We start from the raw sequence: 17,681 nt of genomic DNA on the forward strand, positions 1-17,681 counted from the left end.
TCCTCTTTAGGGCGGAGCTGCAATTCTAATTATGAATTCGATAAAATTTAATAATTTTAAATAAATTTTTATAATTATTTTAAAATTTAATTTAATAAATATAAATAATTTATTTCAGAATTTAAAAACTTGTTATCATTTTTTTAAAAAAAGATCTTGAACTAATAAATTTTAAATTTTGGTTTCGTCTATGTAATTTTCCTTCTTTCTTTTTTTTTTAATTTTATTTTCTTCCTTGTTTTTTGTATTGACTCTTTCTCTTTAGGGCGAAATTGCGAAACTATAATTCTTGCTATAAATTCGATAAAATCCAATAACTGTAACCAAAAATTTGATTTGAATTAAAATTTTATCTAGTAAATATAAATAACTTATTCAAAAACTAAGAATCTACTCTTTTTTCATTTTCGAACCATTAAATTCAAACCTCATCCTTTTAAAAAAAAATAAAAAATCTTGTTTTCATTTTGAATTTTGTGTCAAAAGCAAGTTTAATAAGTCAAAATATTTGAAAAAAATTACTAAAAATCAGACAAATGCAATATTTTACATCAATCAAATGTTTTGTAAAGTGAAAACACCTTTTAGAACCATCCATGAAAATTTATTTTTGTCATTTTTTGCCTTTTATTGTCAGTCTATTATCAAATCTATGCTCTCACTTTTTCTTCTGCTCTTTTTGATTTACTAGTATCACAATCTTCTCACGGACTATCTCTACAAATAATTTTAAGTTATTTAATTTAAGTTATGTACTACCAGTATTTTTTATTTTTTATTTGATTATCAAATTTACCTTAAATTATCTAAGTATCTGATTTGTAGTTATTATTAACAAGTAAGATCTGGAAAAAAAATACTTACGTCGCCTTATATATATTTTGTGAAAATAAAAAAACTATTTCTAATAATAGCATATAATTATACGTAATAAATGTGATTAGTAATATATAAAAGAAAATATAATGCAGACTATTTACTACAACAAACTAAAATACATCAATAGTGTAAGAGATTTTACATTAAAAAAACTATATATTTTAGTTACTACATTCTTTAGATTATTTTTTAAAAAAGTACTATAAGTGCCAAACCTTTTATTATTTGATAAAAAATATAGTAAATTACTTCTAGCCAAGTGATTATCACAACTAGTTATTTTCTTAATTATTTTCTACCTGATGTACAATATTTTTTTCAAAATTCGAATAATTCAAATTTGAAATATCTCACTTAAAAAAAATAAAACACTCCACATGATCAGATATAACACCATATACACATAACTCAAACTCGAGACACTAACTACTCATTCTTAATAAAACACAAAACACAACAACAAAGTTGCATAACAAAACATATTGTAGTACATTTTTTTGTTTCCTAAGACAAACTAGAAAACAAAGCTTCACAAATCTCAGTAAAAACATCAATAATTACCTCATGATGATATTGTGAATTTAATTTTAAAAAACATTCTAATAAATTTTCAAGTTCTTTTGCACCAAATATTTGATTTTCCATAATCATTTCCAACATTGAATCTCTAAAATCACCATAAGGATCCTTTGATTTCTTCACCACCGCAAGACTACCCTTTACGCCACCTTTCGCCGCCCTCCGCCGCCGTGGTTTTCGCCGGAGAGAATATTCCGATGAATCAGAATTTGTAAATGACCTTGATGAGAAAAGGGTATTATTGTCATCTTCATCTAATTCACTTTCGTCATCACTACTAAAAAGACCTTTATAATGAAAATTAGCAAATTCTTCATCAAAATTAGTAAATTTTTTAATTTTGGAATTTGTCATTTTCTTGAATTTCTTCTTCTTATTTTTCTTCTTGGAATTCTTTTCATAATATTTGGAGTTGCACTTCTCTTGAGAATACTCATCATGAGGAAAATTTGGTGATGCTGGAGGGCATTTTCGTCCATTTGTATCCACTATATAAAAAAAAAAGAGACCATTTTTAGTCAAGATGTTATCCAACACTGCTTCGTAAAAAACAAAAAAAAATACACATACTATATATATCAATACATTTTAATATGTTACAACATATAGAATATCATATTTATACATGATTGTGTGATTATCTTTTACTTATGTTAGTACATAGAACTTAATTTTTTTTCCGTATAAGTATACTATGCTAGAAAATGATGTATATACATATGATTTATATTGTTCGAATTCTTTAAAAATATTGTCTTTGAAGAGTCAAACATATATTCAATATTTTTAAAAAGAATTCGCGCACCATATCATACAAAAGTAAATAATGAATTCGAGAAAAGAAGTATAGTATAGCCTAGAAAACAACATATAATATCGAAACCAAAACTCACTTACAAGTCGAATTGTGACAATAGATTGATGTTGCTGCTTGTAAAAAATTCCTGCGTACACCACTGCTCGGAAGTGGATTTTGAGGGCATTTGTGTCTAAACATGGAAAGAAATGGACTTGGTTTGGGAGAGAAAAGATCAACTAATTGATAATGTTGATGATTTTGGGTATGAAAAACTGGTTTTTTATTATTATCAATATCATCAGAAATATTCTTGGATTTACAAGAACCAAATGATGATTTAAACAAACTAGAGATTTTCATTTTAAATCTATTTTCCATTTGAAAAGACAAAAAGAAAAAGAAGATGAAGAACAAGAGAGAATTATTTTTTTGTTTTTGAATTTGAAGAGAGAATTATTATACAATTATTAGGGTATGAGTGGGAGACTAATATATATATAATATAAAGTATAATTGATCACGTAGAGAACAGTTTTCAAAAAATGAGTAATTTTTTTTTTTTTTTAAAAAAGGTCAGATAGTGCAACTTTTTGCTGTTTTTTTGTCCTTTTTATTGTCCCTTTTTAACACACAAAATTCAACCTCATCTAATTTAGTCCACCTTTAACTTTTTCCCCTGAAATATGAAAACAGTTCATGCATATAGGTCTTCATCAATAGACTTTTCAATAAATTAATTAATTGAGATCATCAATATAATAATAAAGACATATTTTTTCAACTTCCTATACTTTAAGGACAAATTTGGTCATTTCTTACTTATTATGATAATAACGTACTCAGTATATTTTTTACGAGTAGAGTCTGAGGGAAGGAGAGTGTGTATGCAGATCGTATGGAGTTGAAAGGTTGATTCTGATATGTCCTCGATTCAAGATTTATTTTTATTTTTCTTCAGAAAATGATTTGAAATAAATGAGTGAGTAAATTATGATAAACATTTCTTGCTTATTATAGTAACAATATAGCCAGTATATTTTTCACAAGTAGAGTCTAGGGAAGGGGATTGTGTACGCATATCTTACTCTTACCTTTGTAGTAGAGAGAAGTTACCACAGATCTTCGGCACAATTAGAAAAGTTATTTTTTCAGAATTTGAATTAAGTGTGCTGAGTAAAAAACTATGACGAAACGTTTCTTGATTATTAATTAGCTGATTGGGTTAATTAGGGGTTTTAATTAAATTAATTACATATTAATTTGGACCAACTATAAAATGATAAGGACATACATGAGCAAAACTATAAACAAAGAGCACAATTTCAAATACTTCAAAGATATGTTTGAACCTTTTTCAATATAATATTTTATCTTTAACTCGCGGATATAGAAAAATATTTTTTGATAAACTCTCAAAAACAAATAAAATAATTCAAAACAGTTCGAAAGTTTGAATATAGCAACAAATTGTCTTATCACCACTAAAAAGTTTGATTAATTAAAATCACCAAACATGCTATATATAATTATAATACTACTAGAAGTCTAGAAATAGAATGTAGGGGACCAATTATGGAGAAAAAATTCAAATTAGATGAGAAGTTAGTAGTACTTATTGATATTTTGAATTCAAACTACAAATGATATTTCTAATAATACTTTTTAAAAAAGTAAAATTCAAATGAATAAAATAATAAATCACCTTAATTAATTTATGATCCAACTAATTAACGTTCCAAACAGAAACAATAAAGTAGTAATTAATATAGTAATTAAAACAAGATAATATATAGTCAATGAAAACATTAATCTGCTGAAAAACAGGATCCAACTCACTTAATAATATGAATAAATAAAATAGAATTACAATGCTCGAAGTCTTGAACTTTTTTTTTTTTTAGTAAAAGAAGTATATTCAAAATATAAAATTCATATTTTGAATTTTAGGATAGAATATCAATTAGGTTTGAAATAAAATATTTTTATATATTAAGTATATCAATTGGGATATGATTGCAAATTTCAAATTCTCCAACAGCAAAAAAACATGATTACTTGGGATATCAAAAATAAATAAATTTTGCAAAAAAGACTTTTGTTCAGCGTGAAGAGATTGTTCGTACCATGTGAAAGAAATTATATTGAAAAATAACTAGTTATTACTGTTGTTGATTAGTGGATTTTTATAAAATTATGTGTATTTAAAAGTTTATAATTACAAATACTTATTTATAAGAGGAACATGTAAATATGTGATTTATAAGGCGCCTTAGGATATAATGATATCTTGTTTTATGAATTATGATTTGTTCATTTGATAAGATTGTATAAGAATTGAGAAAAATTTAAATTGCATATTCATACAAAACTTTAACTTCGTATCATGAGTTCATATTATATGTCCAACCAGCCTAAGTATATAAAACAATACAACATAAGATTGAATTATTTTTGTTCTAAAAAACATCTAACCCAAATATTTGAGACATATCCCAAAGACTCAAAATGAGTTCTATTTGGCAATAAATGTCCAGTGGAATTGCAAAAGAAGCAATACAACCACTCCACTTGATCACTTTCCCAAGTAACAAAAACCATAATAATATCTCCAAAAATATGAAATTTCCAAAGTCTTGATATTAGAATTATACTAAAATCCAAATAAGAAACTCCTTGAGTACACTTTCTCATCATGAGAAATAAGTTTTATGTTTATATAACATGCATTTACTCAAAGTGGTCGCAAATTATAAGATAATTACAAGTAAATCTCTTATTAATTAATGTATTGAACAAGTTATTAAAGGTTATTATAAGTCTATTTTAAAAATTATTATATCAGATTTGATATAAAGGGCTACATGTTGTTATAGGTCAATTATGAATATTTACATGTTAGTCTCTTTACATGTGAATTTTGTAATTTTGAAAATAAGACAGATTATCTGCTATAACAAATAAAGATTACTTGATTGTATAAAAATTTCCTTATACTAACAACATATATAACTTAAACTCAACTAAAATTAATAATTAATCTACTATACTAAACGTTGAAGGGGAATCTTGGAGTAACTAATAAAGTTATTGTCATGTGATCTGGAGATCATGAGTTTGAGCTATGAAAATAACTTCTAACAGAAATACAAGATTATAAAATTGTGTATCCAAATCACGAGTTTGAGTTATGAGAATAACTTCTAACAGAAATGCAAAATTATAAAATTGCCTATAATAACTTCTCTAAAATCCGTATGTAGCAAAAATTTAATGCATTGAACTCTCTTACGATCTACTATCATACGTTATAAAGCATTGATAATACAAAACAACTTTACAACCACTTAAATATTTTTGAAATATGAGATTCAAGATGGGAAGACAAAGGTAAAATTGTCACCTTTTCCATGTTCTTATATGTAATTAATAGCAATAAATTATACTTCCCTATATTGGAATATTTGTCATTATACTTATGGCCTGTTGCTCAGCAGTTTACTGCCTTAGCAAGGAACTATTTATCTTGGAGAGTACTGCATTAACCTCAATCTTTTTAACCTCTCTAGGGTAAAAACTTATTTGTTGTATTCATCTTAAGGTTCGACTAAATTAGTATTCACACATTTCAATGCTTATTTTTGAATGTGTTGCTCTCAACAAAAATATTTCTATTCCTATAAAGATTTGAACTCGAAATTTCTTATTAAGGATAGACTAAAATGTGATATGTCTTATTACTCTCTAGGATAAAAACTTATCCGCCGTATTCGTCTTAAGGTTCGACTAAATTATTATTCACACATTTCAGTGCTTATTTTTAAAGGTGTCGCTCTCAACAAAAATATTTCTATTCCTACACAGATTTAAACTCGAGATTTCTGATTAAGAATAGACTAAAACGTGATATATCTTATTATAATCCCTACTTTTATAGGATAGAAAAATTGTTTTTGATAGACACTCTGTATAAATAAAGAATATCTGAAGCATGATAGCAAAATAACATGACAAGTTGACAACAAATCAGCAAGATACTATCAGTATATATACAAAAAAAATTTAAATTTAAATATATAGTTTCTCCCTTTCTCTTACACTATCTCTCAAACTATTTTTTTTTGGGTTTTCATTTGGTGTTTGGTACACATTTTGTAGTCCGATTAAATTTGAATTTATACCGAGAAGTTCGGTAAAAGTGCTCCTAAAAAAGGTGACTTTGTACCCATAGAGACTCAAACTCGTGACCTCTAATTAAGGATGACTAAGTACTTACCTGTTCCCACTCCACCACAATCCTTGTCGGTAGATCTATCAATTTTCAAGAGCATCTTGAAATCATAGAAGCTTCCAAAAAGCAAACAAACAAATGCATGCACTTCTTCTTGAGTAATAGAAGAAGTAATACAAAAGCTAGGAGACATTTTTTTCATAAAATAAGTGATGGGTTCAGCTTTCTAAAGTTGAATTCAGCTCAATATGACAAGAAAAAAACAATATATATGGCCTTTGACATTGCTTCTTGATTTTTCCTTTGATTTGATGCTTTTGTATGTCACCTAGCAAAATGGGCTCTGAAAATTTTGAAGTTAAAAGGCTTATCTACTTGTCCTTCCATTAGTCAATACATCATTCAATTTTCATTTTATATGTTTTATATATACTTTTAATATGCGGTAATATTTTGTTTTGGGTTAAATTCGTACGATTTTTTCAAAAACTATTAGAGTATCCATGCACTTTATATATAGACTAATGTGAAATTTTATTCGTATTCTAGGGGGGAAAATCTTCGAGTTAAGTTTCATATGTTTCATAACCACGATCCACGATCTCCTTCTCGAATAAAGTTTCTTGTGGTCATTTACCTTGATCAAGAGGTGAATTTTTTAGATTAATTGTGTGTCATCTATATGAACAAACATTTAAAAAGAATTGTGTATATTCTAAACCCTTTAAGGTTTAATTTATTTTAGAGCAAATTTTATAAAACCTAATTGTTTGTACTAGTAGTACTATATTTTCCTATAGTTTGAGATATTGTGCTTAATTATCTCTCTTTAGTTTTGATTATTATTTAACAATTAATTCATTAACCTCTACACCACCAGTAAAAACACATTCTTTATTTTATTTTATTCTTTTTGAAAGAAAAAAAAAAGAATTGATTGTCTATATTTGGTTCCCCTCAAAAAAAATAAAATTATTTGTACTATTAGATATTACCTCAAATCAATACAATTTATTCTCCGAAAAATTAGTAAATAATGTTTGCTAATTCTCCTTAACCACCCGACCAAAAACTTAGTATAATTTATCATTTGGCTGAAAAATTATACAATTGTTGATTAGTACTTATGTCGTTTGGTACACATAGCTAAGTATTAATGTAATTTCAGAAGTGGATTTGGAGAGGGTGACCTATACGTAATTTTATTCCTATTTTATGAAAATAGAGAGGTTATTTTTAATAAATCTTCAGCTTAAGTAAACCATATCAAAATCAGTAAGAAAAAGGAAATACAATATATTATAAAAGAAATTAGGTAGAAAATAGTGGGAAAAAGAACGGTAACTATATATAACAAATAGTACAATAACTGAATAAAAAAATCAGTAGGTAATAATAAAATAAAAAAAATAATAAGATAATAGGAAATAGAATAATAATAATAATAATAATAATAATAATAATAATAATAATAATAATACTGAGAAGAGAAACTAAACAAAGCTCGACTACCTAACTACTAACCTAATCTTCGACCTCTGTATCCTCCTAGCTAGGGTCATTTCCTTGATAAGCTTCAAGGTGTGTCAAGTTTAATGATCTCTCCCCTTTTTCGACAAATCGACTCCTACCTCTCCTTAAACCTATCATAGCCAACTTTTCATGCTCCCTCACAAAGATATTTATGCATCTGCTCAACACATATATAAATTATCTCAATCTCGCCTTCCTCGTCTTGATATGAACATTAAATGTGATAAAAAAAAAAAAAAAAATTGGAACTGAAGTAAACAGACTCAACAAGTAACTTTATATGGGATGGTCAGACCTCATTCAGAACTCATGAAAATACTATTCTGTCAATGTTTTTTCATTTTTCCTTTTTCTATAAATTATTAGACATTTCAAATCTTATTTATTAGATAAATAGGGTAAAAATATATTTTTTTCTTTGTATTTATAAATCGATGAATTCCGTTGATATATAGTGAAGTGTATTCACTCGCTGTGCGAATTTATATTTTTTTATTTTTTCAGATCTCTTAGTTAGAGTTGGTAGCTCCGCAACGACGCATAAATAATATAAGCGTTTAAGTTATATACATTGATTATAAAATGATTTATTTATTTTTACTTATCAATACAATTTGGATATGTACTTCAGCATTGCTGGAGCCGAAGAGGTGTACAAAACCAAATTGAAAATCGAACCAAATCGCAAATCGAGTCAAACCGGAAAAAAACCGACTAGTGGTTTGGTTTGACTTGCTTTGATTTGGTATTGGAAAAAAAAACCGACTATATTTGGGTTGGTTTGGTTTTAACTCAAAAAACCAACCCGAGACCAAACCAACCTGACATTATATATGTCATTTTAAAATTTTATTTTATACATAAAAATATTTACTTTGATATAATTTTAAAATATTTCTTATAATAATTCATAGTTTTTATTTTTAATATATTATTTCAAGTTTAAAATTTAGAATTTGAAATGGTCCGATAAGATTATAGTTCATAGATGTTGATAAGTATAATAACACTTAAATCAAAATCAAATTAATACTAATGCAAAAAGAAAATCAATTCAACACTAAGAATGACAATAATATTGAATATTTGTTCTTTAGTTTTACATTGATTTAGACAATTAAAATACATAATCTAATTTTAATTTTCCTTAAATATTTAGTAATGTAACTAATACTTATTAAACTTATTTTAGCATGATTTAGTACTTTTAAATTATGATCATTTTCATTATGACTTTGCAATATTTATTTTATATGATGATTTCATTATTATTTTTTATTGAATATTTTAGTGTCATCAGTACTCATCTCATATTTTATGTTATTTTCTTAAGAAACACCTTAGATAATTGTATTTTGGTTGGATTAAAGAAATATTTGGAGCACAAGTTAATTATATGTTTGTATGCAAACTTTATCGAAAAAATCCAAAAATTTGAAAAAATCCGAGGTTTATTAGTTTGATTTGATTTATAGATTAAAAAATTCGACACAATGGTTTGGTTTGGTATTTGAAAAACCTGAACGAACCCGAGGTTGAAAAAACCGAATTTTATTAGTTTGGTTTGGTTTATTAAATTTTTTACACAAATAATTTGGTTTGATATTTGAAAAATCCGAACCAACCCGGTCATGTTCACTCCTAGCTGGTGGACAACAATTTGTGAGTTGACAATATATATTGGACAAACTTTAGGACAGCAATTTGAATGCGTGCATTTGTTTTTTTTGTGCACTATTATGTGAAGTACTTGTCATAGTGAAATATGTCTCTCAATTTGCTCAAATTTATGATTAAATTTTTGTACTAGTGACACTGAGAAATACATAAAGAGTAAATTGTACTCTTTAACACATAAAAATTAAATTGTACTAGTATTATTATACATTATACATATATACTCTTTATTTTTAAAATTTTTTTTACTTAGTGTTCGGTATCCGCTTTTGATGGTCAACTAATTTGATTTTACGAAGGATAAATTGCTCCATATCGAAGGCGAGTTTTACATTGAAAAGTCTTATTTGAAGGATAAAGTGTTTCATATCAAAGATGACTAAATCTCACTTTGAAGGATAAATCGCTCCATATCGAAGGTGAGTTTTACAAAAGTCTTATTTGAAGGATGAAGCGCTACATATCAAAAGCGACTAAGTTTCACTTTGAAGGATAAAGCGCTACATATCAAAGCCGACTAAGTCTCACTTTGAAGGATAAATCGCTCCATATCCAGGGTTCGAGGATGGCAAAAGGATAAAGCGCTACATATCAAAGGCGACTAAGTCTTACTTTAAAGGATAAATCACTCCATATACAGGGTTCGAGGATGGCAAAAATATAACGTCGCCTGAGAGATTCGAACTCTCGCGGGGAAACCCCATGTACTTAGCAGGCACACGCCTTAACCACTCGGCCAAAGCGACAAGTTGTGAATTGTTTAAGTAAAGATATATAAGAATGTTTGCTTCTTTCTCCATTTTTTAAAAATAAAAAATACTTGAAGGCTAGTGAGTAGTGACACAAGGTTTGAAACTCGATAATAATGAGTCCACTCCTAGATCATTCTCCAACTAAATAGGTTCGAATTTGTAAGTGCCTAACCCATACATATGTAAAACTCTTTTCTCTTTAATAATTAAGAAATTTTCAAAAGTGATAGTGACAGGAGGTTCGAAACTCGATGGATAATGAGTTCATCCTCCAATCTTTATCCACTTAACTCCCTTGTTTGATGCAGGACTTTAAACTCGTAACGTGCATTTAACCCATATATCGCGTACCACATTTTTACCAACTAAAGCCGTGGGAGGGGCAGAGGGCTATTGCCTGTGGAACTTTTTAGTGTTGTTTCTCTGTTTTAAGTACGTTATTTTAATTTAAATAGTTTCGAAAACATTTTTTGTTTGGTTGTTTTGTATCAGGCTTGGAAATGAATTTGACTGATCGGCAATTACTAGCGATTCTTTAATCTTCCTCTACCATGTAGGTTCTGCATGATTTTAGCATACGTTTATATTGACTATGGAAACAACTTGATGGGTTATCGTACAATCACAACCAAATATCTCGGGTTGTAGTCTTAGAAATGAAGCCATTTTTGGTAGAAAGCATTTGATCATTGGGATTTTCCTGTGCGAATCCAGATTAAATCGAGCTCCAAAGCAGGTACCAGACACCAGGTAATAAAATTAAAAAAAAGATCAAAAAAAATTTCATGACATTCAATTTTTAGGACTATTCCATTTCGATCATATGTCCAAACTAGTACTCCTGTTAGTTATGAAGGCCAAGAACACAAACAAACAACCCCAAGTCCCATACGTAAAATGAAGGATATGTAACCTTATAATAACAAGAATCCAAGAGAAAAAAAAAAACTGTTCTAGAATATATATATATCTATAACTATAGAATCCAGAAATATGTACACAAGGCTTCATTGACCCAATTGTTTTAATAAATTTAATCATATCAATTGTGCATATGAACATATTGAGAAATGTCTGATGCAACTTGAGAAACCCAATTAGCTGTAGTACCAAAGAAGAGTTCCCAAAACCAAAGATCCAATGCAAGAACAGAAGAGAAAATTAGCAGAGCTAAAGTCTGATATCGATTTAGAGGCCAACCTGAAACTTCTGCCATTTGTTTCAACAAAGGAAGTGAATTGGTTGTTAGGTTGCGGTTCGTGATGGACCAGGCAGTTATCCACTGTACTTCAGAAGGGACAAGGTCAAACTCTTCTCGTAGCCTACGTCCCAAATCTGGCATGTGCCCACCACCGTAAAGGATAGCAATCTTATTATGACCCTCGTTCATAGCTCTTTGAAGTGCTTGTAATGCAACTTTGTTTCTCTCTCCGATGATAACAGATTCCGCTTCTACATCAGCTGTGACCTGTGTGAATCTACATGTATAATGGGAAGGCGTTACTACCTTAGTAAATGAAGAGAGGGATTACCAAGCATGAACAAAAGAAGCTTTGATCTTAAATGAAGACAAGAAACAATAAATAATTGTAAGCATTACAGGCAAGGAAAATGTAAACAAAAATTAGCATTGAGAAAAGGCGATTATCTGGAGAGTTATCCTTTCCGTCGATGCAAAAACCTATAGACTGTATGATCTAAGTTTGCATTCATGAATTACATGTGCTAAGGAGGGAGGAGGGTGTTCGTGAAAGAGTCCCATTGCATCTCCTTTTTGCATTTTTTCATGGAGGTACTTCCTTTATAATATTTCTTATTCTCATTGGATAAAGAAGAGAGAACAATAAAAATATTCCAGACAGCTACAACACTAAAACTCAATTTTGACTGCCCAAAATAAACTTACTCGGATGTTAGTCGCTTTGCTAGGAAGACCTTCATTGCAGCACCAAAATCAAGTCTAGACAAGGCTTCTAGTTCAGGATATTCAGATGGTTGGCTTTTCACATCTGTACAAACACCTCCAATGATAAGAAGTCCAACAAGAGGCATTGGCAGCACCCGAGAAGCCCATAGAAGTTTGGATCTCCAAGGGTCAAGATCATCTGGGATTGAAGGCTGCACAAGTGCTTTTGTTGATCTAAGTGTCATATCTCTGGCAAATGTGAAGAAGCTCTCGCCTCTTTCAATCTGAAATTGTGTGGACAGAGAATTAATATATACTTGCACTAGAAAAAACTGACAAAAGAAAGATAAAAATGGCACGTTTAAAAAGAGAAAACTAGAAATGTTGGTCTGACCTACAAAATTACAAATAATATATTCAACACACACCGTATGTACATACATATAAATCAACTTTCAATCCGTACTATCGAAATACACATAAATCAAGTGTCATGTGCTCAAATGGACATGAAATGAACCAAGGGAAGCGAGAGAGATGCTACAAGTGTATGAACATCCTGAATAATCAGCAATTTGTTTAACAAGTAAAGGACTTAGCATCAAAGTTATCACATAGAGTACCTGGAGTAACTTGAAGGTCTCAAAATCAAGATCCGCATGATACCAATTCTCACCCTCATAGTCGAGACAATCTAATTGGAAATCAAGGGTGAGAAATCTTGCCATCTGCCGTTGGATGAATCCTATAATATTAAATCCCCGTGATCTTGAACTTTTTAGTTTCTTTCTAGAAATAGAACCTTTTCTACTGTCTAAACTTTCTCTGCTGGCTACCATCTCATAGAGAATGCAATCATATGGTTCAAGTTCCTTTTGGAGGGCCGCAAAGTACCTGCAAATACAATATCAATCCAAGTTCAACTGTTCTGTCAGACAAGATCAAGAAAGAATGATACAGAAATAGCAGGTTGTTAAGATGTTTCCCATGGACCATACTTGACATCAGGATACACATAAAGATATCAGATAAAACATTATGGGACAAAAATTAGATAACCATGATCACGAGACAAAATAAAGATAGAAGCTATGGTAGATAAGCAATCACACACTACACAAAAACTGATTCATGAAGGTATGGAACTACAATTAATTATCGAAACAATGATTACTTCTATCAAATCCTTCTGATAACCTGACAGATCATAGATTAGTAGCCATAAGTTGAATGTACTGTTATCATTTGATATGGTTAAGCAACCGAACTTAGAATGATTCCTCAACTGACATTAACTACCCAATTGCTAATCACGGTTTTGCATGGAAACAATAAAATGAAAAACTATTGGCTCAAGAAGTTAGAAAGTACAGATAATTGCAACACCAAAAATACCAATAAAACAACTCTTTGAGAACATACTTATTCGAACAACAGGGACCCCCATGCAATTAGGAATTTTAGTGGAAGTAGTTAGCAATGATTTGCATCTATAACAAGGAAAGGATGATTTTCAATTTGACAAGAGCATTCATAACTAAGAAGAATGATGGGAATTCAAAGGCAGATAAAGAATGAACAGCACATGATATTCATTAACCTCAAGAAAGTGAACTATACCAAAGAATGTAATGTGTGTGTTGAAGAAGGAAGAATCCATATCAAATATATAAATGTAACAAATAAGATTGTGGCGGAGCATCACAAGTGTGACGAAAACAGTGGTAGGATACAAAAAAGTTTCATATAAACCAGTTCACACCAGGGATTTGCATAAAATATGTATTAGTTTACCCTAAGCATAGATGAAGTAACTAACAGTATAGAAGATGTCATTCGGTGTGTATGCTATGTGCAGACAATATGTGCCAATGAACGAAACTAGCGAGGGTATCGACCAAAAGTTCAAACTATGAAAGAGCACTCCACAAAATAAGAGTTTTAAAATAAGTATAAGTAAGACAAAATATATACAATGCAAGTTTCACCAATATAAGAGTGAAGTTGAGATGAGATTATAGTGCCAAATGCAAAAACTTCTGATGTCTAGATTTGATGTTCCAAGAGAATGGTACAATCCATAAGCTGTGGCACAGAAAATTAAAATAGGACAGTTGAAATGGAGAAGTGCTACTAGAGTGTTTGTTTCTTCGCTAAGTGAGTACTACTGGATTGTTATGCCATACGAGGATAACAACCAAAATGGAAGGCAATTTCTATAGAGTTTTTTTAAGACCAGTAATGTTATACGGGAGTAAATGATGGACCTCTAAGGTCCAACATATCAACATGATGAGTGTCGCAAAATGCATATGTTAAGATGGATGTGTGGCCACACAATTGTTAGACAAGATGAGAAATAATTACATTCTGAAATAGGTACAAAGAGTCAAGAGCATATATATATTTTTTAGAGACATCCAAATATCAAAGTAGAAGGACAAAGACAAGTAGCACAAAATTTCCAGTATGAATAGTTGTAGTTGTAACTAGTTACTAGCCATCCTTTAAAGCCCCAATAAGTCTGATTTCCTACATTCAAGGATCTAATGTACGAAGAGGAAGCAAAAAATCTCCTTTTGGACATATTTCAATAGAACATAGAGCAGAGCACTTCATGGAATTAGAGAAAGTTATTTGAGATGACGTTTTAAGGAAAAAGACAAGTAGGGAAAAATTCCCAGTATGAATAGTTGTAGTTGTAACTAATCATCCTTCTTTAAGGCCCCAATAAATCTGATATGCCATTTCCAACATTCAAGGATCTAACGTATGAAGAGGAAGTAAAAAAGCTACTTTTAGACAGATCTCAATAGAAGATAAAGCAGAGCTCTTCCAGATTAAGAGAATTGTCGTTTGAGATGGGGTTTTCATTTACTATGTAAACCTCCAAATGCATCAGTTCATAGTGGTACAGCCACAATAATTGGAAGTCTTAAAAGGCGATGAGATAGACCTAAAAGCACAAAGAGAAAAGTTGCCTATCTCTTGAAATTCATGAAGACTTGGCAATCAGTTGGAATTAAACTTTAGTCATGTTGGTAATTTAAGTTAGATTCAATGTTTGCTAAGAGTCTTTAATCTTTTTGAGATTTGTATGTTAGTAGAAAATGTATAGAACTACTAGTGTTTGATGATTTTCCAGTTGAGCAAATGGGTTGTGAGGATTCATATAACCGACCCAAACTAACTTGGGATTAGACATTGTTGTTGTTGTTGCCTAGATCTTAAAGGGGGAATAAGGATATCTTTTGGCACTCACTTCACCCAATGATCAAACGATGGGACAAGTTTAACAAACAGAATCTTCACAAATTCACCTCCATATTAAAGTCACTAAATGCATAGCAAAAATCTTAAAATATAAGGGAACACAATTATCACTTTGGCATGGATACTATCCATTACCATTTGAGAGTAACGACAAAAATGTGCAACATTATCCAATCAATTACTTTTCATTCATACAAACTGAGTTATACAGCATTATAACTAGTTTATCATATACATTTCTAATTCCTCACATATGTCTTGTGTGTCAACCTTTACAAAAAATTGCTATATTGTTTGGTGTTTCACATAAAACATAGATGCTACCATGTTCAAGGGCAACCATCACAAGAAAAGATAATCTTAACTTCTTCAACTAATTGATGATGAATTCATAATTAATCAATCTAGATCTCTACAATCAAGCTAAAAACAGAAATAATCTCACTTCCTATCAACATAACATGAAGCTCCACAACATTTTTCTGGATTCTGAGAGATTGAACTTACTCTTTATCAGCAATGTGTATTGTCGACACCAAATCAACCTACACAATCAGAATTTCACAATCACAATCAAACTTCAGAATTTAAATTACAAAATGTAGCCAAATATTGAATCATTTCTCCAATAAGACTCGCATCTAAGTCCAATGTAAACCACGTGTGTTTACATAGCCAACTCCTTAAACTTGTCAGGATATTCCATTTTAACACTCAACTAAGCCTTGTTCCTATCAAACACCTCACAACTAGTAAAGTGTTCCAATTCAAATTATAAAAAAACTTCCGTGTGATTTTCCATTAGTCTATTAGATAGTTAAGGTAACCACATAAAATATGTTTTCTCCAATAGACGAATGCGCATAGTTATAAAAAATGACATATTTTATATGTTTAACTTAACTACCTAATAGACTAATGAGAACATATGCAAAAAAAGGAATTCTAAAATTTGAGCTGAAACTGTCTAATTGGAATATTTTATTAGGAATTGACGTGTTCAATTAAAACACTCTTAGTTCAAGTGTTTAAATGGAGTATGCTTAGTATAATACACACATAAACACACTATCTCTGAAAGTTCAGTGAGAGGAATTTTAACCTGGAGAAAAGGTTGAAGAAGAGACCAAGGGAACTTCTTCCGATAAGAAACGACGGCGGTTTGCAATTCAGCTGTGCTAACGCTATCATCAGAGCTGGTTCCTTTTTTGAACCTCATAAAATCAGCAATTGAATTATTCTGCAGGAATTGCTCTGGCGAGTCATTGTTGTTATTATTATCAATCAATACCTGCCTCGACAAAACGTTGAGCTTCGGAAAACGAGGAATTCGCCGGAAGGAAAACGACGGGGAAGGTGAATCGGAGTTGAAATTTGAAGGAATTGAAGATGGAGATGTTGAAGATAGTAGAGAGAGAGCGCGATGAACCATAGCTCTTCTGTTTTAGAGAGAGAAAGAGGATATGGTGAAGAGAAATGCGAGTGATGAAAAAAAAAATCTGTTACTCTTAGTTGCTTTCTGGTTTGCCTTGTGGCTATTTTGCACGCAAAGTCGAAGCTTATTTATGTTTTCTTTAAAAAAAAATATTTTTTGTGTTTTTGACGTGCACAAATTAAATCCCGCTCCAATGAGCTAGATGAAAAATATATAGAAAATTTTGAATCTAAAATCGAGATCACTTATTCAATCAATTCGATCACACTTGCATGTCTTACTTATTCACAAATTGAAACTAAGATTGATTTCTAAAGAACTTGTTCACTCATTTTCTATATCGTGTTGATTGTTTTTCAACCTCTCTATTTATTTTTAGTTTTGTGTTTTTTTTTCATCAGAGAGATCTTTATTTTTATATATAAGAAGTTCGGAAACAACATATGAGAAATCTTTGCATGGATATCACTTATGTTTTTTGTTTTTGGATTATCGTGTTATTTTATTATTATTAATATTGGCTTTTCTTTGTGTGTTTTATATTCCTCTTCATTTCATATTATTATATTGTTGTTGTTGTTCACATTTATATATTCCCTTTTCAAATGGCTCGAAAATAT

At 29.9% G+C, this 17,681-nt stretch overlaps 2 protein-coding genes and 1 non-coding gene across 3 annotated transcripts; all 3 read right to left on the reverse strand.

Moving 5' to 3' along the window:
* Positions 1 to 1,298: 1,298 nt before the first annotated feature.
* Positions 1,299 to 2,700, reverse strand: LOC125862406 (transcription repressor OFP8). The gene is made up of 2 exons (XM_049542461.1): positions 2,356 to 2,700; positions 1,299 to 1,946 (listed from the first exon to the last, which is right to left on the reverse strand). The coding sequence occupies exons 1-2, from the start codon at positions 2,633 to 2,635 to the stop codon at positions 1,384 to 1,386; spliced, it is 843 nt and encodes a 280-aa protein (XP_049398418.1). The 5' UTR covers positions 2,636 to 2,700; the 3' UTR covers positions 1,299 to 1,383.
* A 7,659-nt stretch (positions 2,701 to 10,359) lies between these two features.
* On the reverse strand, positions 10,360 to 10,441 carry TRNAS-GCU (transfer RNA serine (anticodon GCU)). The gene has a single exon. It is a non-coding gene; the product is annotated as a tRNA-Ser (tRNA).
* A 946-nt stretch (positions 10,442 to 11,387) lies between these two features.
* Positions 11,388 to 17,115, reverse strand: LOC125862667 (uncharacterized). Its single transcript, XM_049542789.1, has 5 exons — positions 16,729 to 17,115; positions 16,134 to 16,171; positions 12,977 to 13,247; positions 12,354 to 12,637; positions 11,388 to 11,925 (listed from the first exon to the last, which is right to left on the reverse strand). Exons 1-5 carry the CDS (start codon positions 17,056 to 17,058, stop codon positions 11,490 to 11,492), a joined length of 1,359 nt encoding a protein of 452 aa, XP_049398746.1. The 5' UTR covers positions 17,059 to 17,115; the 3' UTR covers positions 11,388 to 11,489.
* Positions 17,116 to 17,681: the final 566 nt, after the last annotated feature.

This window comes from Solanum stenotomum, chromosome 4, assembly GCF_019186545.1.
Source record: "Solanum stenotomum isolate F172 chromosome 4, ASM1918654v1, whole genome shotgun sequence".
Classification (NCBI taxonomy): Eukaryota; Viridiplantae; Streptophyta; class Magnoliopsida; order Solanales; family Solanaceae; genus Solanum; species Solanum stenotomum.

Bases quoted from the DNA above. Each gene is read 5' to 3' on its own strand.
- LOC125862406 (XM_049542461.1), bottom strand. From the start codon at position 2,635: ATGGAAAATAGATTTAAAATGAAAATCTCTAGTTTGTTTAAATCATCA. The intron at 1,947-2,355 runs GTAAGTGAGTTT...TTTTTTATATAG, and splicing joins CTATTGTCACAATTCGACTT to TGGATACAAATGGACGAAAA.
- LOC125862667 (XM_049542789.1), bottom strand. From the start codon at position 17,058: ATGGTTCATCGCGCTCTCTCTCTACTATCTTCAACATCTCCATCTTCA. The intron at 13,248-16,133 runs GTAAGTTCAATC...TTGTATTTGCAG, and splicing joins ATACACATTGCTGATAAAGA to GTACTTTGCGGCCCTCCAAA. The intron at 12,638-12,976 runs GTACTCTATGTG...ACACAATTTCAG, and splicing joins AGACCTTCAAGTTACTCCAG to ATTGAAAGAGGCGAGAGCTT.